This window comes from Scyliorhinus canicula, chromosome 5, assembly GCF_902713615.1.
Source record: "Scyliorhinus canicula chromosome 5, sScyCan1.1, whole genome shotgun sequence".
Classification (NCBI taxonomy): Eukaryota; Metazoa; Chordata; class Chondrichthyes; order Carcharhiniformes; family Scyliorhinidae; genus Scyliorhinus; species Scyliorhinus canicula.
The window spans coordinates 127,248,000-127,274,931 of NC_052150.1; the positions used below are offsets into that span (position 1 = coordinate 127,248,000).

The following is a 26,932-nucleotide window of genomic DNA, read 5'->3' on the forward strand; positions in this document are numbered from 1 at the left end:
TTAGCATTTCTCTGAGGTAAAGACTGAAAGATCATTTCCACTGGTGGATCAATGTGGAACCAAGAGGCTTCTCAGTGGAAATGTCAAGAGAAAAGGATTTTTGAACAGAGGGCTATCAACTATGGGATGCTTCCTTCAAAGTGCCTATCAAAGCAGACTGGAACATTATTTAGCCATCAATACAGTGTCACCGAGTTACTATTAGTTATTAATGGAACCATGGTTCCCCTTTGGTGGAGAAAGAGAATTTTATTGAGCCCACAAGAGTGGGAAAGGTGGTGCATGGAGTGACTTAATTAGGTGGGATGCAAAATCCTGATTTCCGAACGGGAGTTGAGATGCAGAGATAAAGCCAACAGTGTCCAAGGGAGGACAGAGGGTGGAGCTGGGGCACAAAGGATTGAAGTGTGAGGGCTTTGTTGACGGCACCTCTGTCGTTCTCGCTGGTTCGGTAGTCCAGAAGCCCCGTTGTCGTGACAGCCCGAAGGGTGTGGGGGCAATGTAGGCAGCACATGGAACTGGAGGGGGCGTCAGTGTGGTCACCGATCTGTGACAAGCACTGTTTCGCTCCAGTGGGGCTGGACGGAGGTTTTAGGAGGTGGCAGCGGGCAGGGATTGAGAGATTTGGAGATCTTTTTATTGAGGAGGGCTTCCGAAGTTTGGAGGAGCTAGAGGAAGAGTTTGAGTTGCCAGGTGGGAACGGGTTCCGTTACCTGCAGGTATAGGATTTTGTTCGGAGGCAGGTCCAGAGCTTTCCGCGCCTCCCACAAACGAGGCTACAGGACAAGGAGTCAGGGAGGGAAGGGTCTCGGAGGTATACAGGGAGCTGATGGAGTGGGAAGGAGTTCCAATGGGGCAGTGAAGAGAAAGTGGGAAGAAGAATTGGCGAGGTGGGAGGGGGAGTTGGAGGTTGGGTTATGGGAGGAGGCCCTGCGGAGAATGAACGCATCCTCGTCGTGTACCAGGCTCAGCCTGATCCAATTCAAGATGGTCCACAGGGCTCATATGACTGTGTCCGGATGAGCAGGTTTTTTGAGGAGGTGTAAGACAGGTATGGGCGCTATGGGGGAAGTCCGGTGAATCATATAGACATGTTCTGGCCGTGTCCAAGGTTGAGGGGCTTTTGGCAGGGATATGTGGACGTCATGTCCGGGGTCCTGCAAGGGAGGGTGACTCCGAGTCCAGAGGTGGCGATATTCAGAGTGTCGGAAGATCTGGGACCCCAGTGGCGGGGGGGGGGGGGGGGGGGGGGGGGGGGGGGGGGGGGGGGGGGGGGGGGGGGGGTTCTCCCCACTGAGAGTGATATTAGACAATGTATTTTACAATGCATAGAAGGGTGGTCCAGGTAAGCCTGCAACCGGAGCCCTGCCCCACAGAGCAGAGAGTACAACACTGGGCACTAATATGAACATTCAATAAAGAGTTAACAAAGAAAACACTGTATTGTTTCTTCAACAATAAGGGATGGGTTCGTAATTCTCCTGTAGTTACCTATATGTGCAACCACGAGGCATGCCAATACATTTAGCTCTATCATTACAGATAGCTTAACAAATAACAATGAAGCACACATGAATAAATGTGTGAGATTTACAAGTGAAGTTTAAATATGAAAAACACCCATGTTCCACCTTTGTGCTCTCAAGTCTTACGTTAATAGCAATGGATTTGGACAGAAAAGTTGTGGCCGTGATGGAGAGCCTCATTGTTTAACCAGGAGACTTTTTTCTAGCCGGCCTGTAGCTGCATTGTCAGCTGACAGTGGGTTCACCACAGAAAAGCTTCCCCTGCCACAGAATCATACGTGACTTCCCGTGCACACCACTGACACTTTACATTTCAATTGTAATCGCATGGTAAAGAGGAAAAAGCCAAAGAGCGGTTCTGCCATCGGGAACAGCACGTCACTGACAACATTCCACCCCACTGTGCCTGGTTTTACACTGCAAATCTCTTCCCCAACTTCAGGTTTCCCTTCACTTCATAATCATACTGACACCATCTGACAAACTTGGAAATTTCCATTCCATCAACCCATCCCCACCCCACCCAGCACAGACACTTTGATCAATATGAAGCTTACTCCATTTTTTATTTTAAAAATGTGTATCGCCAGATACAATCAGGTGGCCTCACTGTGTTGCTTCTTTATTTAATGTATTTGCACATGCTGTACAAGACAAACCAAGAGAACATCTTTCAAAGGCAGTAAATACAAAATCACATTGCAATTATGTTTGGAGTCTTAGCTCATCTTTTTATTTTAATGTGGCCATTTCTTTTCTCGTCGTATTGCGTTCATTTTGCATGCTGCTCGATTTAGAAGGGATGGTAAGAGGACATAGGGCAGTGTTGTGAACATCTCTATAATTTTATACTTCCAGAATGCCACTTATTGGTGGTTGAGTAAAATACAAAGTATAACATTTTTCATTCATTATTAGAGGGCAAGGAACATGTGAGGGAATAATTTTTGTTCAATGTTTTTCTTCTAATAGGCTTGAAACAACTTTGGTAGTTTTTAAAAATACCATTTTGCTGCCTATGTGAAGACCTTAATCAGGATCTCCCTCCCTGAGCACCACAATGACTTCCCAGTCAAGGAGTGCTGACAAGCACCACGAAGGAGGCCTTATATGGGGCAGGGCAAGGTATACAGACAACCAGTGTGCTACTCCGGAAATCCAGGGCCGCAGGAAACTAGGCTACTCTTTGGGAAATCATTTCCAGAAAGAAGGTGATAGCGATCCCAAAGTGCCCAATCCTCTTGCTCATGATACCTCCAAATTATCAATCAAACAAAATTATTTCAGAGAGCTTCCAGTCCTGCCGGTGGCGAAACCATATCCCGGGTCATCTCGGAGACTCCGAACAGGAAGCCTTTAGCACTGGTTTCCACAAACGTGAACCAGGCATTATGGCACCTGGGGGTCTCACAGGCGATTGGGAGCCCCTAGTTGGTCAGGCTCTGAGCAGGGTGGTACCCTGGTACCCCCAATTCCACCCAGGCACCATGGCACTGCCAGCCCAGCAATCTGGCCTCTTAATGGAATCTTAATTCAATAAAGATTCAATGGGGGTTGATTCAATGGGAAATCTCATTTACAGTGGCGGGACCAGAAGACTCTGCCACTGGCCAACAGCGAGCCACCTCCCGCTGATGAGAAACTTGCCACGGGAGATGTGGAAACCCCCCCCCCCCCCCCAATATTTCTCCATATTAACCATTGATGCAAATCTAAAGTGAAGAACTAAATAACAATAGAGAATAAGCAACCTAAGCTATTTTTTGTAAAAGCCAATTCAGCGAATCATTTTAAAGCTTTGAAAGGATAAGGGAATTTTGTGATTGAATATACTCACTGGGCACAAAGTGATTTCCTGCTCCCACTGGAACATACTCATGCTCTCTTCTAACGTTGTACATTTCTTTAAAACCAAGTCCCAACCACAGTAAGGGTCTCGAGCTCCCACGCATGAACTGTAAGCACAGGATAAAGAGGTCAACCTTTAAATTTCAGCTTTAACCCACTCATACATCTGCAAAATACATCATAGTACACATGGATAACTTTTATTATCCATGCATGCAGTTGGATCAGCTAGAAATCAATTGTATCCTCTGTTCTTTAGAGGTCATGACATCAGCAATTTGAGACAAAAGCAGCCCATGAGAATCTATATCTGAACGTAGTCAGTTTTCCTGAACCAGGGTTTTGCGGTCCTCCACGGGCATCATCACAGGCAGGACGTGACAATTTGGAGAACAGTTAAAAAGTCAACTGAGGCTGGGAAATCCCACCAATCAACACAGTGGAACGGGCATAAAAGTTAGATTTCTGATCAGCAAGAGTGATACAGATTGCAAATACTTATTTTTTCAGCTTATTTTTGATAATAGTTTATGTAACAAGCCTTCTCCATTCCTGTACTCCCATCTCCTTGCAATAAAGGCCAACATGCCCTTTGCCTTCCTAATTGCTTGCTTCACCTGCATGTTGACTTTCTGCATTCCCTGCTCAGCAAGTCTTGCTGAACATCCAGACTTAAAAGTTTCTCACCTTTTAAAAATATTCACCTCTTCTTTGTTTTTGACCAAAGTAAATAGCTTCACACTTCCCTATGTTATACTCCACCTGCCATCTTGTTTCCCCACTCACTTAACCTGTCCATGCCGCTTTTCAGTCTCTGCGTTCTCTCCGCAGCTTATCTTTCCACCTAATTTGGTATCATCAACTTGGATATATTGGCCGCGATTTAATGGAAATGAAACAGAGTGCTGTGTCAGGCGCGTATAGCCGGATGTTTCCCGGTACTGGCAGCATCGAGAACGACCCTGCTATTAAACAGGATACTGCTTCATTTCTGGGCCCCGCCGAAGCCACACTTTGGCTCCGTTCCTAAACAAACTGTGGGGTTACTGGGTTATGGGGATAGGGTGGAGGTGTTGACCTTGGGTAGGGTGCTCTTTCCAAGAGCAGGTGCAGACTCGATGGGCCAAATGGCCTCCTTCTGTACTGTAAATTCTATGATAATCTATGATTAATCTAGGACAAAGGTTCAGCACAACATCGTGGGCCGAAGGGCCTGTTCTGTGCTGTATTTTTCTATGTTGAACTCCCCTCGTCAGTGCAGGGACAGATCTTTAAGATTCCATTAAGAAGCCAGAGTGCTGGGCTGGCAGTGCCACGGTGCCTGGGTGGAATTAGGGGTGCCAGGGTACCACCCTGCTCAGAGCATGACCAACTAGGGGCTCCCAATTACTTGTGATGCCTCCAAGTTCCATAATGCCTGGTTCACATTTGTGGAAACCAGTGCTAAAGGCCGCCGGTTTGGGGTCTCTGAGGTGAGGCCGTTCAATCCTGGGTGCTGGTTGGTCCAGCATAGACATGTTCAAGTGAGACTAACTACTCACTTGAATATGCAAATCTGGATCCCGACCTCAATGGGCTGGGTCTGGATCTCAATGCCTCGCGAGATCTCGTGAGGCATGACGAGGCCAATAGGTTTTGAGTGATTTACCGGCCTCGTCGCATCCAGAGTCGGGCGCGATGAGGCCAACAGATTGCGCCCATTATGTATCTTCATCCAAGTCATTAATATAGATTGTAAATAGCTGAGGCCCAGCACTGACCCTTGTGGTACTTCATTATTCACTACCTGCCAACTTGAAAATGTCCCATTTATTCCATTCTCTGCTTCCTATCTGTTCTGATGTGGTGAGCACAGTAAGAAGTCGTACAACACCAGGTTAAAGTCCAACAGGTTTGTTTCGAATCACTAGCTGCTTTTGGAGTGCAGCTCCTTCCTCAGGGGAATGAAGAGGTAGGTTCCACAACTACATATATAGACAAATTCAATGATGCAAGATGATACTTTGAATGCGAGTCTCTGCAGGTAATTAAGTCTTAACAGGTCCAGACTGTGCAACTGGAGAGAGGGATAATCACAGGTCATAGAAGTGTGAATTGTCTCAAGCCAGGACAGTTGGTAGGATTTCGCAAGCCCAGGCCTGATGGTGGTGGTGGTGGTGGTGGTGGCGGGGGGGGGGGGGGGGGGTGGCACCCTGTCATAGCAACTCTGCAAGACGTGCCAGATCATCGACATCGGTACCACTATTACATTTGAGAACACTGACCACCAGGTACACGGTACATACTCGTGAGCACCACAGTTGTTGATGCACGTCAGGTGGAGGCAATAACATCCAGGGGAGACAGCTGTCAGAGGTATGCTGGATCCCAGGACTCAGCTGGGCCCCAGTCAGACGCTGAGCTTCTGGACAAGGTTCTCCCAGAGCTGATGCAGATGATAGGACAGAGGAATGGCATTCAGGAAAGGATGTCAGTGATATTTCTGTGACTGCATAGCTTATTGGAAAAGTCCCAAAGGCTTTGGACGCCTTTGTGTGACCATGCATAGCACCAAGGCCAACAATGCTAGGCTGGTGACCAGGAAAGCCTAGAGCACAATATCCGCGTCTTGAGTGGTAGTGCCTAAGATATGGCGCACTCCAGTGGCCATAGTCACTGAGGACCATAGCTGAGGGCAGACACACCATGGTTCAGACAACAGGGAGCCTTCAGTACTGGCAGACTCCGAGGCCTTTGGAGCTAACTACAACTGCCCCTCTATCACTACAGTAAGGGAGGAGGAAGCAATAGAGGCCAAACCAGGGCTTATCAGCAAGGAGACCAGGGGGTGATTAGTGTGGTGGGGGGGGGGGGGGGGGGGGGGGGGGAGGAGGAAGGAGGGAGATGGGGGGAGGGGATGGACATAGCTACGTCCTGTGCGAATCTGCAGACGATGAGGGCCTTCCTGGTCCTGCAGGCATGTCGGGCCCTTGACGCCGGCTGTCTTCTATCCTCTATCCTCTGGCTCCTCTTCGAGCTTGTCCTCCAGCCCCACCTGGACTGCCTCCTCCTCAGACGAGGCAGCATGTCTGCCCTCCTCCTCCTGCAGCTCGTCCACAACTGCTGTGCCCTGTTGTGGAGGACACAGCAGGCCACCAGGATGCAGGAGGCCCACTGTGGGATGTACTGCAAGGCACCTCTAGAGCAGTCATGGCCGCGGAACAGTGTCCTGCGCAGCCCGAGGCATCGCTCAATCATAGCACAGGAGGCAGCATGAGCTTCAGTATATCGGCTCTCCGCCCTGGTCTCAGGCATCCACACCAGCGTCATCAACCATGACCGTGGCGGGCATCCCTTGTCCCCAAGAGCCAACCCTTCATCCTGGGGGGGGTCCTCGATGGTGCCAAGGATCTCCGGGTGTCCCAGGATGAAGCTGTCATGCATGCTGCCTGGGTAGTGGGCGCGCTTGTGCATGATCCGGAGGTGGTGGTCACACATAATCTGAATATTCAGGGAGAGGAACCCCTTCCCGTTAATATAGGGCACTCCCTGATGCCCCGGTGCATTGATGGTCCCCTGGACTTGGGGCATCCTGGCGATGGCAGAGAATCCTGCAACCCGAGGGGCATCTTGGTGGTTCTGCCCAACTCAAAGGTGAGAAAGTCTGATGCCCAGGCATACAGAGAATCTGTAATCTCCCAGATGTACCTGTGGGCAGTAAATTGCGAAAAGTCGCATAGGTCCCCGCTCGAGCCCTGGAATGAACCAGTGGCATAAAGGTTCAAGGCTGCGGTGAACTTCACTGCCACCGGGAGTGGGTGTTCTCCTCCATGGGTGCCAAGCCCATGGGGACATGGCACAGGTGCCGCACTGTCTCTGTCCTGAGACGGCGTCTTCTGCGGACATGGTGTCCTGCAGCTCATTGAATGACCAATGATGCCTATAAACGTTGGGCCGTCACAGGCCTCCTCTTCTGGATTCTTCCTCAGCCTGATGGGCGTCTGGGTCTTCAGGGTGTGGCAGCTCATCGGGCGCCACCTCCAGCCTGTGTCATTGCTGCTGCCTTCTCCAGCATCTGGCCGCCTCGGCAGCCACCAGCAACGCAACGGCAACCGCTGCGGGATCAACAGCAGCAACCATTTTGGTACCTGTAAGGAATTGGAAAATTAGGTAAACTGACAACCAATTCGGGCTTCCATCCCGGGATCCTCAAATTCCCCACCCTGTTGTGATCCGCCTTCTTTCAGATTACCATCCAGCAAGTCACTTGTGCAGGCGAATCTTGCTCTGCGCACTCACTCTGGCCACATCAGGAGCCCCTAAACCCCAGACTTCTGCCAGGAACATTAAGGAGGCCTGGCTCAGGTGTGCTCCCCTGATTCATACATTTGCCCTTTGGTCACAAGAGGATCCCCGGTGTTAACACCCAGCTCTTTAGTGTTTGATTGTTGACAGCTGCCTCTATGGTGCTGACACCCCTGGAGTTCAAGAACACTGTTCAGGCATCAAAGTTTGCTTGACATGCTATAGACTAATCATCCTCTGAAACATGGCACCTGTGCCCTCGAGAAGGTACTTGAGAGTTCAGGGGCGGAATTCTCCGCTCCCGCGCGGCATTGGGGAGGCCGCTCCTCGGACCCTATTCCCCCCCCCCCCCCCCCCCCCCCCTCCAGGGGGCTAGGAGCAGCGCTCCGTAAATCTCGGCCGCCGGGCCTTCACGCTTGCATCAAGGCGGCGCGCCGAGAATGACACGACGACGGCGCCTAAGTGACGTCAGCCACGCATGCGCAGGTTGGCCGTCTTCCCCTCCGCTGCCCCACAAGACATGGCGGCGGAGGGGAAAGAGTGTGTCTCTTGGAGACGCCGGCCCGACGATCGGTGGGCACCGATTGCGGGCCAGTCCCCTTCTGAGCACGGCCGTGGTGCTCACTCTCCTCTCCGCCCCCCACAAGCCACAAACAAACCTTTGGTGCCATGTTCACGATGGCAGCGATCAGGTGTGGTTGCCGCCGGCGTGAACAGGTCGGGAACATCAGGCCGCTCGGCCCATTCGGGCCGGAGAATCGCCAGTCGCCGTGGAAAACGGCGAGCGGCGATTCTCCGAGCGGGTGGTGGGAGAATCGCGAGGGTTGCCAGGGCGGCGTGTCGTGAGTCGCCCGGCTCTCCCGCGATTCTCCCACCTGGCGTGGGGAGCGGAGAATCGCGCCCCAGGAGTATGAAGTGCTTTCACAACCAACAAGATGAATTCCTCATTTGAAATAGACTTTAGCTGTGAAGCTAGAGGCTGCTCACAGTCCAAGGGAGTGAAATTGACTCTCAGGAGATAGGCTGCAGTAGGGCTCTGTCCTGGACAGTTTGCTAGGACAGACAGGCTGCAGCTGTGGTTGCCCCTGTTATGGGTCAGCACAATATTTAAAAATGGCTTGAAAGCCCCATAGACACAAAGCCCCTCACCCCTCAGCCCAGGGGTGAGTCCTGACCTAGAACGCTTCAACCCCTGACCAATCCCAACCATCCCAAAGGGTCTCCCACCCTCCCCCGAATGCCGGGCAGCTGCTTTGGTGCCCTTGAGCTGCATGCTGGAAAATGTAACTAGTTGCTCACCTCCTCACTTCCCCTCAGTAGCCATCGCGCCAGCCTCACATTTTTTAAAAGGAGTACTAATTGACGCTTACGCGATTTCTCGCTGGGGAGTCGGGTAATTCCCGGGAGGCTGCTGCTTTCGGCTTCAATCTTGCGAATCAGATTGATTGTCCTCCTACTTTGATGCATCACAATGTCTGCAGCTCAGTCTCCAGCTCAATGACTTTGAGCTGAAGCTCCTCAAGCTGTTGACACTTGCTACAGATGTGTTTGGCCTGGATCAGGCAGCAGCTCCATCAGTTTGACCTCACCATGACCCTTTCTAAAGTCCAGAGTCAGCATCATTTAAGTAAGACTGGGCAAACCTATAAGAGGCAGATCAGGGGAACGCATCAATCACTTCAGCAGTCAGTACTCTGCCATGAGGGGGTGACCATGAGCCTGTCAAACCAAATATTCTGAACTGGTAATTGGTAATATTGCTTAACTTGGCTCCTATAATGCCAGTTAACAGGTCTAATCCAATCATACCAGACATTTAACTCCCATCTCATCTGAGCAAAGGAAGGCACTGGCCCACCTTATGAGATACCCACCTTACAGAATTCCCAACCTGGTGTGAGAACCCTGCCAGACACCAACCCCCCCTCCGCAAGGGTCATTAGGGATAGGCAATAAATGCTGGCCAAGCCTGCAACATCCTCATCCCATGAAAGAATTTAAAATCATTAATGTTGAATTGTAATACGGTGGCTAGAAATGTGCCCCTCCTCTGTTCCCCTTCCCCAGATTGAGGTTTGCTGTTTTGTGTGTGAATAGAATGGAAACCTAACAGATCTGAATTCCTCTGCTGTCAGAATTAAACCAGCATTGGGCAGAGGATCATGCAGATTCTGATCTTTTGACACAGTGGGCATTAACATTAATATTAACATGACAGAATTAATTAATGGTCTAATGATCACCAGTGCATAATCATAGCAACGTCCAATTGGCACATTGAACTGGCTGGCAATCATTTTCAGCTTAGCAATCATTGTAGGTTCAACTCTCACCGGTAAAAACCAGCTTGTTTTCTTATCGATTTAATAGAAGCCCGCATCAGTACAATGCCAGAATGTGTACTCTAATAAAAAAGATAACGGTACAATGGAATAATAGCCAAGAAACTCTAAAGCTAATCTATCATCAAAGATTATACAACCAGTTGCAGTAACATACAATTATTCTGCATCAATAATATTTTTATTCAAAATTCACCAAATAATTCAGAGGTGAGATAGTTTAATGGGGTATTATGGCTGTTACGTCAATGTGTGGAAAAACCTCCATTAGAATTCTAACCCCTGCAAAGTTTATTTTTTATAATTATTTCAGTTAATCTATGGCCTAGTGTTTCTGCTGATAAACTGTGTCAGAGCAACCCAGGCATAGCCTTTGTGATCTCTGCTTTGAAAACTCTAATCCAAATGAGGTTTAACTGCCACAGACTGTCTGAGATAGAAAAGACAAAATGTGAACTGCAATAAAAGCCTACAAAAGCTGCTTTGATGAGAAGCTGGCCTGATGTACGATAGGAGATGAAAAGCCTATGACTTGTCAATACATCATTTAGCATCTCTGTGTGCTGGCTCAGCCAAAATGTGCTGTTGAGTGGTTCCTGCCTTCAGCTTCCAAATAGCTGAAAAATTGAAAAGAGAGAGATTGGAAACATCAACCCATGGTTTTAGTGCTCACCACTCAATACCCACAATCCCCTGAGCAAACTAAAGTGAACAAGGGCAGTCAGCATTGATCCATTCCAGACAACAAAAACAAATAAGGTAAACTCACCTATTACTAGAACTCTAGTCCCTTCAATATACCAACTGAGCAACTGCACCACTTAACGCTCCACACATTGCAAACTGTCTGTACCTCTGACCAGGATTAATGGAATGCCTACAAAGACCTTCCTTTCCCCTGATGTTGTTGCAATAGAGTAGTATAGGTTTTCTCCAACTGATTAAATCTTTCCATCAGTGAAATACACAATTTGCTGCGCTTTCTTTTTGAGTGATCCAGATAAACTGCAGCAACTAAGGAGAACGTTAACATTATAGCCCAAAGGTGTGAATCATTTGGCCCAAGGGCAGATCAATCCTGTCTTTACCAAGGGCTACACCTCATCACTCAGGCACTCCTTCTTGCCACCTGGGAAGCTCGCATTGTTAAATATTTGCACTGCAGTGGCACTCCTCCCCCACCCCATGTTGTCAGCACCTCTCCCACAGGCACACTGGTCCAGCTTTCAGCATGCAGATGCAGCAGGTGATGAAAAAATGGTATGTTGGTTTTCATAGTGAGAGGATTCGAGTACAGGAGCAGTGTTGTCTTGCTGCAATTATAAAGGGCCTTAGTGATGCCACACCTGGAATATTGTGCAGTTTTGGTTTCCTTATCTGAGGAAGGATGTTCTTGCTCGAGAGGAAGTGCAGTGAAGGTTTACCAGACTGATTCTTGGGATGGCAAGACTGACGTATGAGGAGACGTGGGGCTGCACGGTAGCATGGTGGTTAGCATAAATGCTTTACAGCTCCAGGGTCCCAGGTTCGATTCCCGGCTGGGTCACTGTCTGTGCGGAGTCTGCACGTCCTCCCCGTGTGTGCGTGGGTTTCCCTCGGGTGTTCCGGTTTCCTCCCACAGTCCAAAGATGTGTGGGTTAGGTGGATTGGCCATGCTAAATTGCCCGTAGTGTCCTAAAAAGTAAGGTTGGGGGGGGGGGGGGGGGGTTGGGTTGGGATACGGGTATAGGGTGGATACGTGGGTAGGATGATCATTGCTCGGCACAACATCGAGGGCCAAAGGGTCTGTTCTGTGCTGTACTGTTCTATGTTAGGATTGTATTCGCTGGAGTTTAGAAGAATGATGGGATGGGGTGGGGGGGGGTGATCTGATAGAAACATACACAATTCTAACGGTCCTAGACAGGGTAGATGCAGGAAGGGTGTTCCAAAGGTGGGAAAGAACAGAACCAGGGGTCACAGTCTGAGGATACAGGGTAAACCATTTCGGACTGGGATGAGGTGACGTTTCTGCATCAAGAGAGTAGTGTGCCTCTGTAATCCTCTACCACAGCAGACATGAAAGGCCAAATGGCATATTCCTGCTCCCTTTGGAGAGATACAGAGCAAGGCTGGGCTGGATGAACAGGGACTAAGGGGAAGGAGGCTTGGAGTCTGAAGATTGTGCTTGGAAGGATGTGGTTGGTGGGATTGCAATTTGGTGTTGAAGTCAAAACCTGAATGGCTAATTTCCTTCTCCAACTCAAGTATTTTCCAGAACCTTCAGACGACTTTACCTCCATCAGTCTTTCTGTTCTCCCATCATCTTCAGACTTTTAAAATCCCAAAATCATCATCACTTTCTGATTGATCACTTCAATGTTTTTCAGCCCCTGTGGTTTTTCACACAGTAAACGTTGGCTCTTGACTTGGTGTCTCAATTTAAAAATGCAAAATGTACCTGGAAATTCCTCTCTATTCAAAACCCATGGGATAAATGTCCATTTGGTGCTGTTCATTCAAAAACACAGTGAAACCCTTTGTAACTGAGTAGTTGGTGTTTCAGCGATATTTGAAAGAATTAACTAAACATGGTTCTTCCATCCTCCTATGTGTAATTTGAGACTGTTCAGATAAGAAAGTAGAATGTGATCTCTTGACAATACAGCTTAAAACCTTCTTCATATATTCAGACGTTCAAAAATCTTACCCCCGACTTCTGTAAAAGGTGCAGCGTTTCAGGGGCAGTCTGATCACATGCTCCCTGAGACCGACAAACAGAACACTCTGACTGTGCAGGATCTGGAGGGTCCTTATGTGCTCTCGCTGATCAAATGGAAAAAGTTCTATTTCCTCCAACAAACAGCCACTCCCACTTTGATTCACAGGGGCAAGAACTTTCTTAATAGTTCCATAGTCTGGAAGGGAGAAATAAAATAGATGAGGCAAAGTGGAAATAATAGTTGGTCAGAACAAAGATAATACTTAATTTACTTATTTTTTTAATTCTTAAACCCAGAAATATTTCAGTGTTTTTACAGGCAAAATTAAACAGTCTGCCATCAAGTAACAAACTGGCATACTCATCAGCCAGGGTTGTTACAATAAACTAATAACAATGAGTGAATAAAGTCGACAGAAGCATAATGAATGAGGTGGTTCATTAAATCTGTATCGTTACCATTGCTCGGACAACGTGAATTATTAAATAGAAGATCAAGATTAAAAAATAACTAACTCGCTTTGTTGCACAGCTCAACAAATTGCACACTGCCCCTCAACATCACACAGGTCAGGAACAAATTGCAGGCTGTATTAGATGGAAAACTCATGTAAATATTAGTCTGTCCATATTTTGTGATGTGTACAGAGTCAATACTGTGTTCTCCTACACTTCCACGCTCTTGAAGTTATATTGCTCCATAATGATATTCATTAAAACCAATAGATCTCAGACGAGTAAGCTCCAGCTAAAAGTAAATCCATTTACTTTTCAAGATACTAAAATGAAAAAAAAAAAGTTTATTAGACTGAATTTAAATCAATTTTGCTACTTTGAAGGCTGTAATTACACTGGGGTCTGGGTTCGATTAGGTATTATTGGAAAGGCATTAATGTGGTTACAGTTGAAATTCAATCAGACACTCTCTAGTACGAGGAAGTCCAAATGCAGAATTGAGGCTTTCTTCATTCGAACAATTCAGATTAGAGGACAATATAATGGAAGTGCTTAAAATCATTAAAGTGTGTGACGAGACAGATAAAAGCAGATTGTTTCCAGTAGCTGAGGGATCAAGGACAGGAGGCAATAAATACCAGAGCAACCCAAGGAGATTTAGAACAGAGAGGAGGAATTTTCCAACAGAGTTGTGAGGTTACACGGGCTGCTGATTGAAACAGAAATATGTCAATGTTCAAGATTAGATGAAATAACTGGATAAGGGAAAGGCAGATAATGGGAAATAGAATTGGTAAAGGTGATAACTATTTGTTCACGTGGAGGGTAAGCACCAACTTGGACTGGCTGGTTCGAATGGGTTGTTTCCTTGTAGTATTTTCTATCATTTTCCCCTTGCTGGCAGTGTAGCAGGGAGGCATGATTTCTGCCCGTTTCTTTGACCCTGGCATAATTGTGATCCATTTTGTTGGGTCAGGGCTGATCATCCACGCAACACAGGCTCCCGGTAGGACAGCTGTCACCAAGACAAAGCTCTCTGCATAAGTCTTAAGAATTCTGGTGCAAGACGGTTAGTACAGTGCCTGAGGAGACAGAAGGAACTTAGGGTGGGTGGAAGGTCCCTGAGGATGAAGACTGAAAATCTTTGTTTAGGCTACAGCATAGTGAAAGACTACAACAGAGTTAAGAGGCTTGGGAAGGAGGGGGTGGAAAGAGCACTAGATGGTGTTGGAAACAAGTCCAGAGACAGTTCTTTCATGGGAGAGAGAGAGAGATCAGCAGTAACCATGAAAATCCAAAGGCCTGCCCTGCTCTTGAAGCCCCTTACTGGCATTTAAAAGTGACAAGCCAGGGAAGGGGTTAAAATCCTGGTGGAACAGGAAAATAGAGGTCAGACCAGTAGCCTTCATTAACTAATTTCCTTGAATTTTCCGTTGTTTTGTTGAATTTTCCATTGTTTTTGAGTAGGATAGTGGAGAGAAATCTATCTCTGTATCTCAGTGGAACAAGAATTAGCATTCTTCACCACTTCAAATACAATACTAGTGTCGAATATATATTTCTGCAGTGTGACTTTATACTGCTATTTGTGGAATTAATTTTCATGCCTCTGAACAAAGTATTTAACGTTTTAGAACTTGATTAATGTGGTGTAATTAGATCAGTTGCGGAAGTGAGGTATGATATCTCCACATGAAAGTGAACATGTTTCACTTGTGATTTTGTTACTTATAAAATATATCCTCAGCTTCACTTTTGAAGATAATTTACAGACGGAGCAGTATAAGTGAGCTGTCATATCATCACCTGTAGGCAGTAAACACTCAAATGTCTGATCCGCAGGTTCGGATGCCTGCCAACAGCACAGATAAATAAAGGTGCCCCCACAATCAGCTTTCAGACACTCCACAAGGAGCCAGGGATTTGCAAAGTTCAGGTTATTTTAAGATTAAATGGCTGGAAGCAAGCTTTTGACCTTTGTACCCACATGTTGTTCAAGAAAGGAAGCAGGGATAATCCAGCAAATTATAGGCCGGTGATGCTGACATCAGTGGTGGGGAAGCATTTGGAAAAGATCTTGAGGGACAGGATATAAGCACATTTGGAGGAAAATGGACTAAGTTACTGACAGGCAGCATGATTTTGTACGAGGAAAGTCATGTCTCACCAACTTGATTGAGTTTTTTGAAGGAATGACAAAGAGAATTGATGAGGGAAGAGCTGTGGATGTAGTTTATATGGACTTTAGTAAGGCGTTTGACAAGGTCCCACATGGCAGACTGGTACAAAAACTAAAATCACATGAGATTCGGGTTGGGATGGCTAGATGGATACAGAACTGGCTTGGTTATAGAAGACAGAGATTAGCGGTAGAAGGGTGATTTTCTGAATGGAGATCTGTAGCTAGTGGTGTTCCGCAGAGCTCAGTGCTGGGATCTCTGTTGTTTGTAGTATATATAAATGATCTGGAGGAAAATGTGGGTGGTCTGATTAGTAAGTTTGCAGATGACATGAAGATTGGCGGAGTTGCTGATAGTACCGAGGATAGTCAGAGGATACAACAGGATATAGATAGATTGGACACAGAAATGGCAGATGGAGTTTAATCCGGACAAATGCAAGGTATGAATTATACTGTAAAAAGCAGAACCATTAGGAACATTAACGCAGAGGGATCTGGGATTATAGGTCCACAGTTTCCTAAAAGTGGCAACACAGGTGGCCAAGGTGATTAAGAAGGCATACGGCATGTTTGCCTTCGCCAGCTGTGGCATTGAGTACAGGAATTGGGAAATTATTTTGCAGCTATATAAAACCTTGGTTCGGCCGCATTTGGAGTATTGCATGCAGTTCTGGTCACCACATTATCAGAAGGACGTGGAAGTCTTATAGAGTGCAAAGAAGGTTCACCAGGATGTTTGCTGGTCTCGAGGGTGTTGGCAATGAGGGGAGGTTGAATAAACCCAGGATTGTTTTCACCGGAAAGACAGAGGCTATGGGGAGACCTGACCAAGGTCTACAAAATTATAAGAGGCATATACAGAGTGGATGGTTGGAGATTTTTTCCATGGATGGAAGTATCAATTACAAGGGGACACAGGTTCAAGGTGAGAGGGGGAACGTTTAAGGGAGATGTGCAGGCTACGTTTTTCACACAGAGAGTGGTGGGTACCTGGAACACACTGCCAGAGAATGTGGTGGAAACAGGCTCATTAGCAACATTTATGAGGCATCTGGATGGGTACATGAATCGGGAGGAAACAGAGGGATACGGACCGAGTATGGGCAGAAGTTTTTTTTTAAAATGAGGGCATCATGATCAGCACAGACTTGGAGGGCCGAATGGCCTGTTCCTGTGCTGTACTTTTCTTTGTTCTTTTGTTTAAGTCCCTTGTTTAGTGAAACTCCTCAAAGTGATTCTGCTAATATTATAAAGCAGGCAACACAGAAATGTGTTGGACATCCTGACAATGAAGATAGACTGAGTTTTCCCAAAACACTGCATCTGATGACCGATTTGTTTAAACTGTGGCAGCCTGATACGAACCAAATTTTCTATCCACATCCATACAAACCGATGGAATGTTACAGTCTTAAAATTAGTTCACTGAAGTGAAGCAGCTGTTCCACTGCCTCCGATGCCATCCTTTACCTGAAGAGTTCAGGCACAGAGGAAAATAATGGATAATATATATATCATGGACAGCAAAATGGCATGATAAATATTTATCGTAATAACTCAAACTGACCAGATATTTCACAGGTGAAATAAGCCGCAAGTGGGTTATTGCCAGCGTCACAAATAGAAATATCAATCATATTGTGTTGCTGGTTGTGACACATTTTATTTATTATTGATCTCCCGTAGCATTGCACAGAGACAGTGAAGGTTAAGTGAACTCTGCAGGTCAAGCTGGGTTAGAAGACATGGGAAGAGAGGAGATGGAGCACAGTACTAGGATACAAAAGAGTTAGAGGCTAAGGAAGGAAGATATGGAAATAAAATGTACGAGTGCTGGATGTTGTCGGAAAGGAGCTGGGGCCAAGGCGACATGAGTTGCACTAGTACAGCCAGTGAGATCCATCAAGTACAGGCAGAGAGAAGCTCGGGGGATGGCAGAGGAGGAGGAGGAGGAGGAGGAGGTGGAGAGGCGTGTAAGATAGGAGATTAATAAGGTGGAAGGAAGGAGGCAGGGAGAAACAGGGAAGGATCCAAAGGGAGTGAGGAGGATGTCATAAAAACAGAGGGGGAGGAAGCCGTGGGGGCCTAGGAGGAAAAATGAAGAGGGTGCAGAGGCAATCATGAAACCCCAGGGAAGTAAGAGAGGGGCATCCAGGTTCTCCAATATGGCAGTCATGGCAAGGCAACTAATGGGATGCATGTGGGAGGAGATTAACCGGGATTGGCCAAAGCACCGCAAGGAATTTAATGACAGTACCGGTGGGAGGGGAGCGGGCTTGTGCAATATGTTACGATGGAAGTATTGAAAGTACATGGATGTTTGCACATTTTTGCCTTTTTTGCTTTCTTTCTGATGATGCCTGTAACTGTTTATAAAGCCAAAAGCTACCTCAATAAAATTGTTTATTAAAAAAAAAGGAATTTAATGACTTGACACAAGCGGTCAATGTGAGGTCTCACAATTCTCAGTAATTGAATCACCACCACCACAACCTCATCACACTTCACCCATCATCACCAATGCAACTGCCATTCACACACCCCAAACTGGTCCTTCATAAGCACTAAAGATGTCTCAGAGACATCTTACAGCTCTTGTGAGAGTTCACACAAACATAAATGATCTCATTCACTTTCTCTTCCAGAAACAAATGGCAGATAACAGCCAGCAGAAGACTCTGACCTGGGGAAGTCTGCCACACCTTCAAAGCACCATTTCCCCACCGCAAACAGGGCTGGGTATGGAGGGTATACAGGTGCTGGTTTAGCCCACTAAATCGCTGGCTTTTAAAGCAGACCAAGCAGGCCAGCAGCACGGTTCGATTCCCATACCAGCCAACCCGGACAGGAGCCGGAATGTGGCGACTAGGGGCTTTTCACAGTAACTTCATTGAAGCCTACTCGTGACGATAAGCAATTTTCATTTTTCATTTCAGGGGTATGGCAGTGGCCAAAGATACAACACGGGACATACCAACTGGAGGTATGCGGGTACTACAGCTTCCTTATAAATCCACAACCCAACCTTACTCTCTCAATATGGTCTCATCACACACATCCTCCTACAGTGGCCACACACTGCACACTAACCCTTCCAGCGTTATTATTGTAGTCTCCCAGTAGCAAGATCCACTTCAACCCCTGGAGCAATTTCATGTAAGGAACAGCCAGCTCGCTCCTCAGAGATAATGCACACAGAGCAGACTGAGGAAAAGTGCACTGCATCGATGACTATCACTGTTGTAAACAACAGAATCTGGAACTAGATATTACCTCAAAGCTAGGATGGAAGAAGGTTCTGCATTGGGCTCCAGTGAGCAGCAAGCATATCGGGCAGGAGGTGCCACCTTGTTTGGAGCAAGGCCAGATACTAGTCCTGTTGTGGAGCTAATGTTCTCCCCAACCCCCAATATTTTTTTCAAATTTGCCGACTGACAGGTCCCTCCATTCAGGAGGGTTGATGGTCCTTACCACAGGATCTACCAATCAGCAATGAGTTAACACACGTTTTAAATACAGCACAACTATTCATAAATTCACAGCCGCAAACAGCTGGGTGGGAAGTATATATCACACTGCCTCTATTTCAGCAGTGTCCAACTTAGAGGAAACAACAGCAGATCCTGGAGCCAATGACCATCTGTATCGAAGGATCAAAAGCCAATACTGGACAGGAAACAACCAAAACACCAATATCCTCTGACATCAGTGATGGATGACTTTGAGTGACGGAATAGAACAATGATTGTAATTTGGAGAATTTAGCGGACTGCAATTACAAATACAAATGGCAGTGACTTTAAACAAAGGTTATGCAAAAGAAACACAGCATACTTGGTGTCAGGACCATTACATGGAATTTAACAATCGTTGTGATGTAAGCAAATAGGTTATTGTTAAAGTGACATGTAATTACATAAATTATCAATCATAAATATGACGACTTGTATTTCTTAAAATAATAAGACATCCCAAGGGTGCTTCAAAGGAGGCCTATATGACAAACTTCGACAGGGAGCTGGATGAGATATTAGGGCAGATCGCAAAAGGTTGGTCAAAGAGATTGCTTTCAAGGAGTATCTAAAAGAGGAAAGAGAAGAACAGAGGGAGAGAAGTTTAGGATGGGCATTTTAGAGCTTAAGGCCCATGTGGTTAAAATATGGCTGCCATTGGTGGAATAATTCAAATCAAGGGTATTGAGCAGGTCAAAACGAGAACAGCGCTGATATCTCAGATTGTGGCTGGAAGAGATTACAGAGAAGGGGAGGGGCGAAACCATTGAGAGATTTGAAAATGAAGATGGTCATTTTAAAATCGAGTTGTCACTTCACCAAGAGCCAATGCAGGTCAGCCAGCACAGAGATATCGAATGGAGAATGGGACTTGCTGCAAGTTAGCACATGGGCTGCAGAGTTTTGGAGGTTGTCAGTTTTACAGAGGGTGGAATGAGAAGCTGGCCGGGAGTGTGTTGGAATAGTCAAGTGTAGAAATAGTAATGACATGGATGAGGGTTCCAGAAGCAGATCAGCTGAGAGAGGAGCGGAGTTGGGCAAGGTTACTGAGGCAGTCTTAGTAATGGCATAGATATGTGGTTGGACGTTCATCTTGGGGTCAAATATGATAAGGAGGTTGAGAACAGTCTGGTCAGCCTCTGACAACTTAAGAGAAAGGGATGGAGTCAAAGACCAGAGTGTGGAGTTTGTAGTAGGGACTGAAGACAATGGCTCCATTCTTCCCACTGTTTAACTGAGGGAAGCTTGTGCTCATTCAGTACTGGACATTTGATAAGTCATTTGATAATTCAGCAAAAGCATAGGAGTTAAGAGTGCTAATAGTGAGGTAGAGCTTGGTGTCATCAACAGCCATGTGAAAACTATTCTTGGGTTTTTTCATTATGGTATGAGCTAAATGTTGTATGGATGTTTATTGAACAGTATGACTTAGTAATGTGTATTCGGGTCATGCATTTCATTCTTGGATTGTGAATTAATTTAAAGTACCTGTGGCCAAGTACATAACATGGAAGAGCACGTCCTTTCCCTGCACAACATCCACCACAATGTGAGAAAACCGGTTGTTGTCTTCCATGAAGAAAGGGACTGGAAAGATGGGCTGCACAACTTCATGCATAAGAATAAACTTCTGAGCATCTTGGAGGTTCCTCTCTGTGAGATTCATATAAGGGCCATAATCGATAGTACCACACTAATAAAGTATAAATTTAAAAAGTAAGTCTGTTGGAAATTACAAAGAAACACAAACAAAAGAATAATGAACAATCATTGAAGTACATTAAAGCCAAGTATCACAGAATCTTGCAGCAAAATCCTACAATTAAAAACTACTTCTACAAAATCATGAAAAGTTTCATACCACTGGAGTCATAAATACCTGAAAGTTAGGACTAGGATTGGAAAAAGGCAGCCACGCTGAACGAGAATTCTCCTGGAATTTGAACGGTCCAGCAAAAACTTGAGTAATGGCGCTCAGATTAAACATGCAGACAGCAGAAGCTGCTATACTATTCCTGTAGGAAACATGCCCATGTATAATTAAATATTCTTGACAAATATGGGTATATTTCAGTCTGTACTAACAAGTACAGGTGCAACATTTAAAAGGCCAAGAGGCATCATGAGAGAACACAATAATGAGTACCCGCAGTTGTGGCATGTGAATATAATAAATAGAAGCAGGAGTAGGCCATTCAGCCTCTCATGGCTGATCTGATTGAGGCCTAAACGCCACTTTCCATTTTAAAGTTATTTTTCCAATTAAGGGGCAATCTAGCATGGTCAATCCACCTACTCTGCACATCTTTGGGTTGTGGGGGTAAGACCCACTCACACATGAGGCAAATGTGCAAACTCCACACGGACAGTGACCAGGGGCTGCAATTGAACCTGGGTTCTTGGCACTGTGAGGCAGCTGTGCTAACCACTGTGCCGCCGTGCCACCCCAAACTCCGCTTTCCTGCCTGCGCCCAATAACTCCTGACTTCCTTTTCAATTGGAAATCTGTCCAACTCAGCCTTGAATATATTGATGCAGCCTCCACCGCTCACTGGGCAAGAAAATTCCAAAGACAAACAGCCCTCTGAGAGAAGAAAGTCCTCCTCATCTCTGTCTTAAATAAGTGACCCCTTATTTTTAAATTGTGTTTTCTAGATTTAGATTCCCCCACAAGAAGAAACATCCTCTCAGCATCCACTACGCAAGCCCCTTCAGAATTTTAGCTGTTTCAATAAGATCACCTCCAATGAACACAGGTTTAAGCGTTTTCCTTGTAAGACAAACCGTCATCCCAGGAATCAGCTTAATGAACCTTCTATAAACTGCTTCCAATGCAAATATTGCCGTCCTTAAGCGAGGTGACCAAAACTGTATACAATATTCTGGGCATAGTCTCACCAATGCACTGTACAGTTTAGCAAGACCTCCCTACTTTTATAATCTATCCCGCTTGCAAGAAAGGTCAACATTCTGTTTGCCTTCCCATCCGGAATGCGGACTTTTTGTGATTCATACACAAGGAGATGCACTGCAGATTCCTGTAGCCTCACTCCATTTAAATAATATTCTGCTTTTCTATTCTTCCTGCTAAGTGGGTGAACTCATATTTTTCCACATTATATGCTATCTGCCAAATGTATGCTCACTCACTTAACCTATCTCTATCCACTTGCAGACTATCCTCCTCACAACTTTCTTTCCTATCTGTCTTTATATCAGCAGCAAATCTGGCTAAAATACAGTGAATACCTTCATCAAAGTCATCAATATAGATGGTAAATAGTTGAGGCCCCAGCACCGTCTCTTGTGGAACTCCACCAGTTACAGTTTGCCAATCTGAAAATGACCCATTTATCCCGACTCTGTTTCTATTAGTTAGCCGGTTCTCTATCCATGCTAATGTATCAGTTTCAACATCATAAACTCTTATCTTGTGCAATAACCTTTTATGTGGCACCTTATCAACTGTCTTTTGGAAATCCAAATACACTGCATCTACTGGTTCCCCTTTACCCACCCTACTTGCTACAGCCTCAAAGATCGCTAAGACATTTGTCAAACATGATTTTCTTTCACTAAACCATGTTGATTCTGCCTGACAGTATTATAATTTTCTAAGTGTCATCTTTAATAATGGATTCCAGTATTTTCCCAGTGGCAGTCATTAGGCTATCTGTTCTCACAAAATATTGGCAAGAGTTAGTGGGTACATACACATTAGTGGTGAAGATTCCATATAGCATGTCTTGCTCGGGTAAGAAGAATGTGCTCAGCAGCTCATTGTAATAAAAAGGAATTTCACCAGGTCGCGAGCAATTTAATCGGGCTTTCATGAAGGTTGTCCATGTATCCTCCAGGAGAAATCTCCCTCCAATGTCATTTTTGCATACTCTGGCCACTCTGGAGAAAATAGTTTTTCCACAGTCATGTTCCACTGCATTCTCTCGAAAGAAGAAATAGGTGAAGTTTCCAATGTCATAGGATGACACAAAGTTTGGCTCTAAAAATAAAATGGTAAAAATGTAACCAAAATTAGTTATGATACGTTTGGATATTGTACTTTTCCTGTGGCTCTTGGAACAAAATTGTTTTTTTCGCCTAAGTTACAACTTTAATACCTACATTTGACAGAATAATAGTCACAAAAATCATTTGGATGCAATTCCAGAGATTACATAGTCATTGTGCTGCTAGTGTCATCCAGTGCCGATCCATTCAAGTTTGTGGAGTTGGTAAGATGATCCCTAATTAGTATCGGACAGGGGGGTCTAAAGAATTGCTGTGGAGACACTCTCAATTCTTGCTGGTGCCATGTTCATAACCCGAAGGCTGGAACTTGTCTGGGCCACACTGGCCCTGAGTATGAGGGGCAAACTGGAAAAATGTCAATGTCCCTCTTTTCACAGTTTCAGGCCACATGATTGGTCCCCTGCAAGTAATCTGTCTTCTAAGATTCTGCCCCTTTATGAGACAACTATGAAACTCATGGAGATGATAGAGGGTGTGATTTAACCACTGTGTTGCGCCCAGTGCAGAGCTGGGCGTGCCGGTTAAATAGCAGGAAAGGCCGAAATCAAGATTTTCACCGACGTGAATCACTTTGCCATCTAACTGATCTGCTCCTGATGGCGAGTTCCAGATCTCACCCAAATATGGTGAGCATTTCACTGACCTCCAATTCTCATCAACTTCCATCTCATTAGCGAGATTGAAGTCAAATGTAACAGCCTCCCGCGACTCCCGAGCGAGAAAACACAAGGACAGCATTCAGTAATCCTTTTTAAAAACGTGAAGCTGCCGCAATTGCTGCTGAGAGGAACTGAGGAGGTTGGTCGCCATTTCCATCTTCGGGCATGCATCTCAAGAGCACTGGAGCTTCCGCCCCAGTGCTCGAGGAGTGGGACCCCTCAAGAGGGTTGGGTGTGGCCGGGGGCTGAAGCCTTCCAGTTTGGGGGTTGCCACTGGGCAGGGGTGGTGGGGGTTAAGGGGCTTCCATCTGTGAGGCCTTTGAGCCATCTTTAAATATTGTGGAGCCCCACAACAGTGGCAAATACAGCTGCTGTCTGTCTGTCCTACCAAACACTTCCAGGACAGAGCCCTGTTCTTGGTTACATGCTGAAGATCACTTTAACTCCCCCTGACTGTGAACAGCCTCTAGCTTCATAGCTAAAGGCTATTTCTAATAAGGAATTGGCCTTGTTAGTTATGTGAGAACTTCACAGCTGCAAATTGTATTTGCTGCTTTCACCTGCTGGTGGCTGCAAATGCCTGGAGGCACCTGGTGATGCTGTTGAAGAAATGCTTTCACAGGTTGATGATGCTTTTGTTGCTGATGTGATAAGTGCTGCATGTAACTGGCACATCAATGTGGGTTAAACATGCTGGAAGTCAAGGATGGTCAACTGCACCTTGAGCGGCAGTGGAATATGTGGATGCCAGGGCTTGGTTCCGGTGAGATTGGGCTGTGTCAGAGGGCCAGCACAGCTGTTGCTCCTGGACGGAGAATGGCACTGATCCATGGAACAAGTCACACATTGATGGACAGATCATTTCTACAACAAAGTTCTACAACAAGATAACACATTCTCAGGCTTATCCTCTATTTCTGTTGAGGAACCTGTGAGGGGTAATGACTTAAATAAGCAGTAACCAAGATTGATGGATGAAAACTTAATATTCCGCATGGGGTCTATGGGATGGGAATGATTATCTTCCCTATGGTCCTTGTGGATTACGAACTCGCCCGCTCGGGGCGGGGGATCTCTATAACCAGAAAGGAACCCGGTAGGGATCTGCTGGGCGGTGTATATAAATATATATAGTGCTGTAAATAAAAACTTTGTTTCTTTATCTTACTCGGTGGGGACTTGCCGTGTCCTTATTAAAAAAACTTTGAGAAAGCTCCAAAAAGGTAAAATCAACCACTGAGTTGATCAAATGGAACTAAAATGGCAAAGAAATTAAAACATTTTATTCTTAAAAGGGGTGAATCTGATTCACTTGGAGCAATGAAGAACAACATTTGTGGAACCCATTTCTCCCAAGGCAGCAATTTCATCAGCTACAAGCATTGCACAATTGAAATTTATAGCTTAAAGACTTTTGCCAACAATTAATGTCACCATTTCAATTCAAGTTCCAGGCCCCCGGTTTATATGGGCAGGATGCACAGAGTATTCAACCCTAAATTCGAACATACATTGTGAGAATTTTGCAAGTTGTTAATTTGAAGTAAAGCCCATGAAGGCTGGCATGGCCACATTTCCAAATCATTCCTTGGAAAACTGGACACCCCGCTACTCGATTTTACTAGTTAACTGGTCGGATGGCCTCAGAAAAATAATCTCTATGTAATCTTCCTATTATTTTTAAAAATAAATTTAGAGTATCCAATTATTTTTTTCCCAATTAAGGGGCAATTTAGCCTGACCAATCCACCTAACCTACATACCTTTGGATTGTGAGGGTGAAACCCACGCAGACACAGGGAGAATTTGCAAACTCCACACGGACAGTGTTCGATCCCAGGGCCGGGATCGAACATGGGACCGCGGCGCCGTGAGGCTTCAGTGCTAACCACTGTGCCGCATGCCACCCGTTCTTCCTATTATTTTTGACCCAGCATTGCTGCAGTCGTATTCAAGGGCTTTAAGGATCTTTAGGTACTTTTTGTTATACACTAACTTTGTTATGCACTAATGTCTATTGAAGTCTCTATCCCTGTTAGTGCTCACCATTTAGCCATTTGGAGTTGTATTGAGCAGTGCGTAGAGGAGGAAGCCCTCCCAGGCTACGGTAGATGGCAGGGTCTCTCCCTGGGAAATCCATAGCTGTGGCAGCATAGAGTTCTCCGGTCGATGTAATCAGAGCAGTGGAATTGTGTTGTGGATTGTATGGACAGCGAGCCATGCCACTGATTCGATCATGGATTTCAGCCAAGTTGGTAAGCTGAAAAAAGTAAACAATTCAATAAAGCTTTAAGAATTACCGTGTCAAATACAATCGAAACACATAATTTAATATTCTTAATCACTGCAAAACCACCCTGCAATGGACATGTTCCAGAATGTCCATGAGCAGTTCTCTTTAGCACTTCAGGCAATAGCTGTGTATGTGCTTTACAATTCGGGATCTTCCGGTCCTGCCCTTGGCTGGAATCAGCACGGGCGGGATTGGGAAACTTGAAAAGCAGCCAAATGTGGGCGTATCTCGCCAGTAGACATCAGCCTTCGAGAACTGATAGTATTACTTATGTAACTAGATGTACATTGCAGCATTACCTCGCAGACTTGAGGCATGTTAAAGTCCCACATACAACAATGGCCACCTTTTGTTTGCATTTATGTCGTCATACTGTCCAGGTGTGTCTGCGATATAATGGAAGGTTATGTGGCTCAAACACCCATGTGAATAGTAAAATCTCCTGAGGAGTAATATTTTGGAATACTATGGCTGAAATTCTGCTCCTCTGGACAAATTTTCAGTGGGACAGACTTTCGCATAATCGTCTGCCTCTGGCACAACTCAAGCTGTTATCCTGGGTGATCCCATATGCATGACAAACATCCAGCAGAATTCCAAGTCCAAGAGGGAGCCTGCCAGTATGACAGCAGATATTCCTGGTGTTGCTGTAGTAGGGATTCTGAAGCATCAGAATCAGAAAACAGACCTTAAGGTGACACAGGTTCGTCAAGAGTTTCTGCCCACTGGGAGCAGCCCCAGGAAACACGGAACGTGGGTTGGAAAGAAGGTGAATCCTGTCGGGTTCTGTGTCTTGCCCCCACTGGGAGGATGTGATCAGCAATGGTTACGGAATGAATAACCTGGTGATCAGATGGTAGGGAGCCCCATCACTCAAATTTCCCCAATTCTCTGCCACAATCGTACCTGCTTTTGGGCAGGATTATAGAGAAAGCTTGCATCCATAGTTCTTGTTAACTAGCCAGAGTGAAAACTGCAACCAACTTGCAGAGGAACTCTCCAGCTCTTCCCACCGGTGCGATCTTCCAGTCCTGTCAAAGTCGACCCCCACCATGGGCTCCTCAGTGGTGGCATGGACGAGGAATGGAAATCATCATTGA

General features: G+C 45.8%; 1 protein-coding gene across 3 annotated transcripts in view; it reads right to left on the bottom strand.

Annotated features, from left to right (window-relative positions):
- sema5a (sema domain, seven thrombospondin repeats (type 1 and type 1-like), transmembrane domain (TM) and short cytoplasmic domain, (semaphorin) 5A) overlaps window positions 1–26,932 on the bottom strand; it is a 267,608-nt gene that overhangs the window by 83,355 nt on the left and 157,321 nt on the right. For all 3 annotated transcript variants that reach the window (XM_038797605.1, XM_038797604.1, XM_038797606.1), the window contains exons 7-12: window positions 25,586–25,799; window positions 22,566–22,851; window positions 20,731–20,866; window positions 20,340–20,544; window positions 12,690–12,897; window positions 3,364–3,481 (exon numbers count right to left, since the gene is read on the bottom strand). In XM_038797605.1, coding sequence (XP_038653533.1) covers window positions 3,364–3,481; window positions 12,690–12,897; window positions 20,340–20,544; window positions 20,731–20,866; window positions 22,566–22,851; window positions 25,586–25,799 — 1,167 coding nt within the window. The remainder of the gene's footprint in view (window positions 1–3,363; window positions 3,482–12,689; window positions 12,898–20,339; window positions 20,545–20,730; window positions 20,867–22,565; window positions 22,852–25,585; window positions 25,800–26,932) is intronic.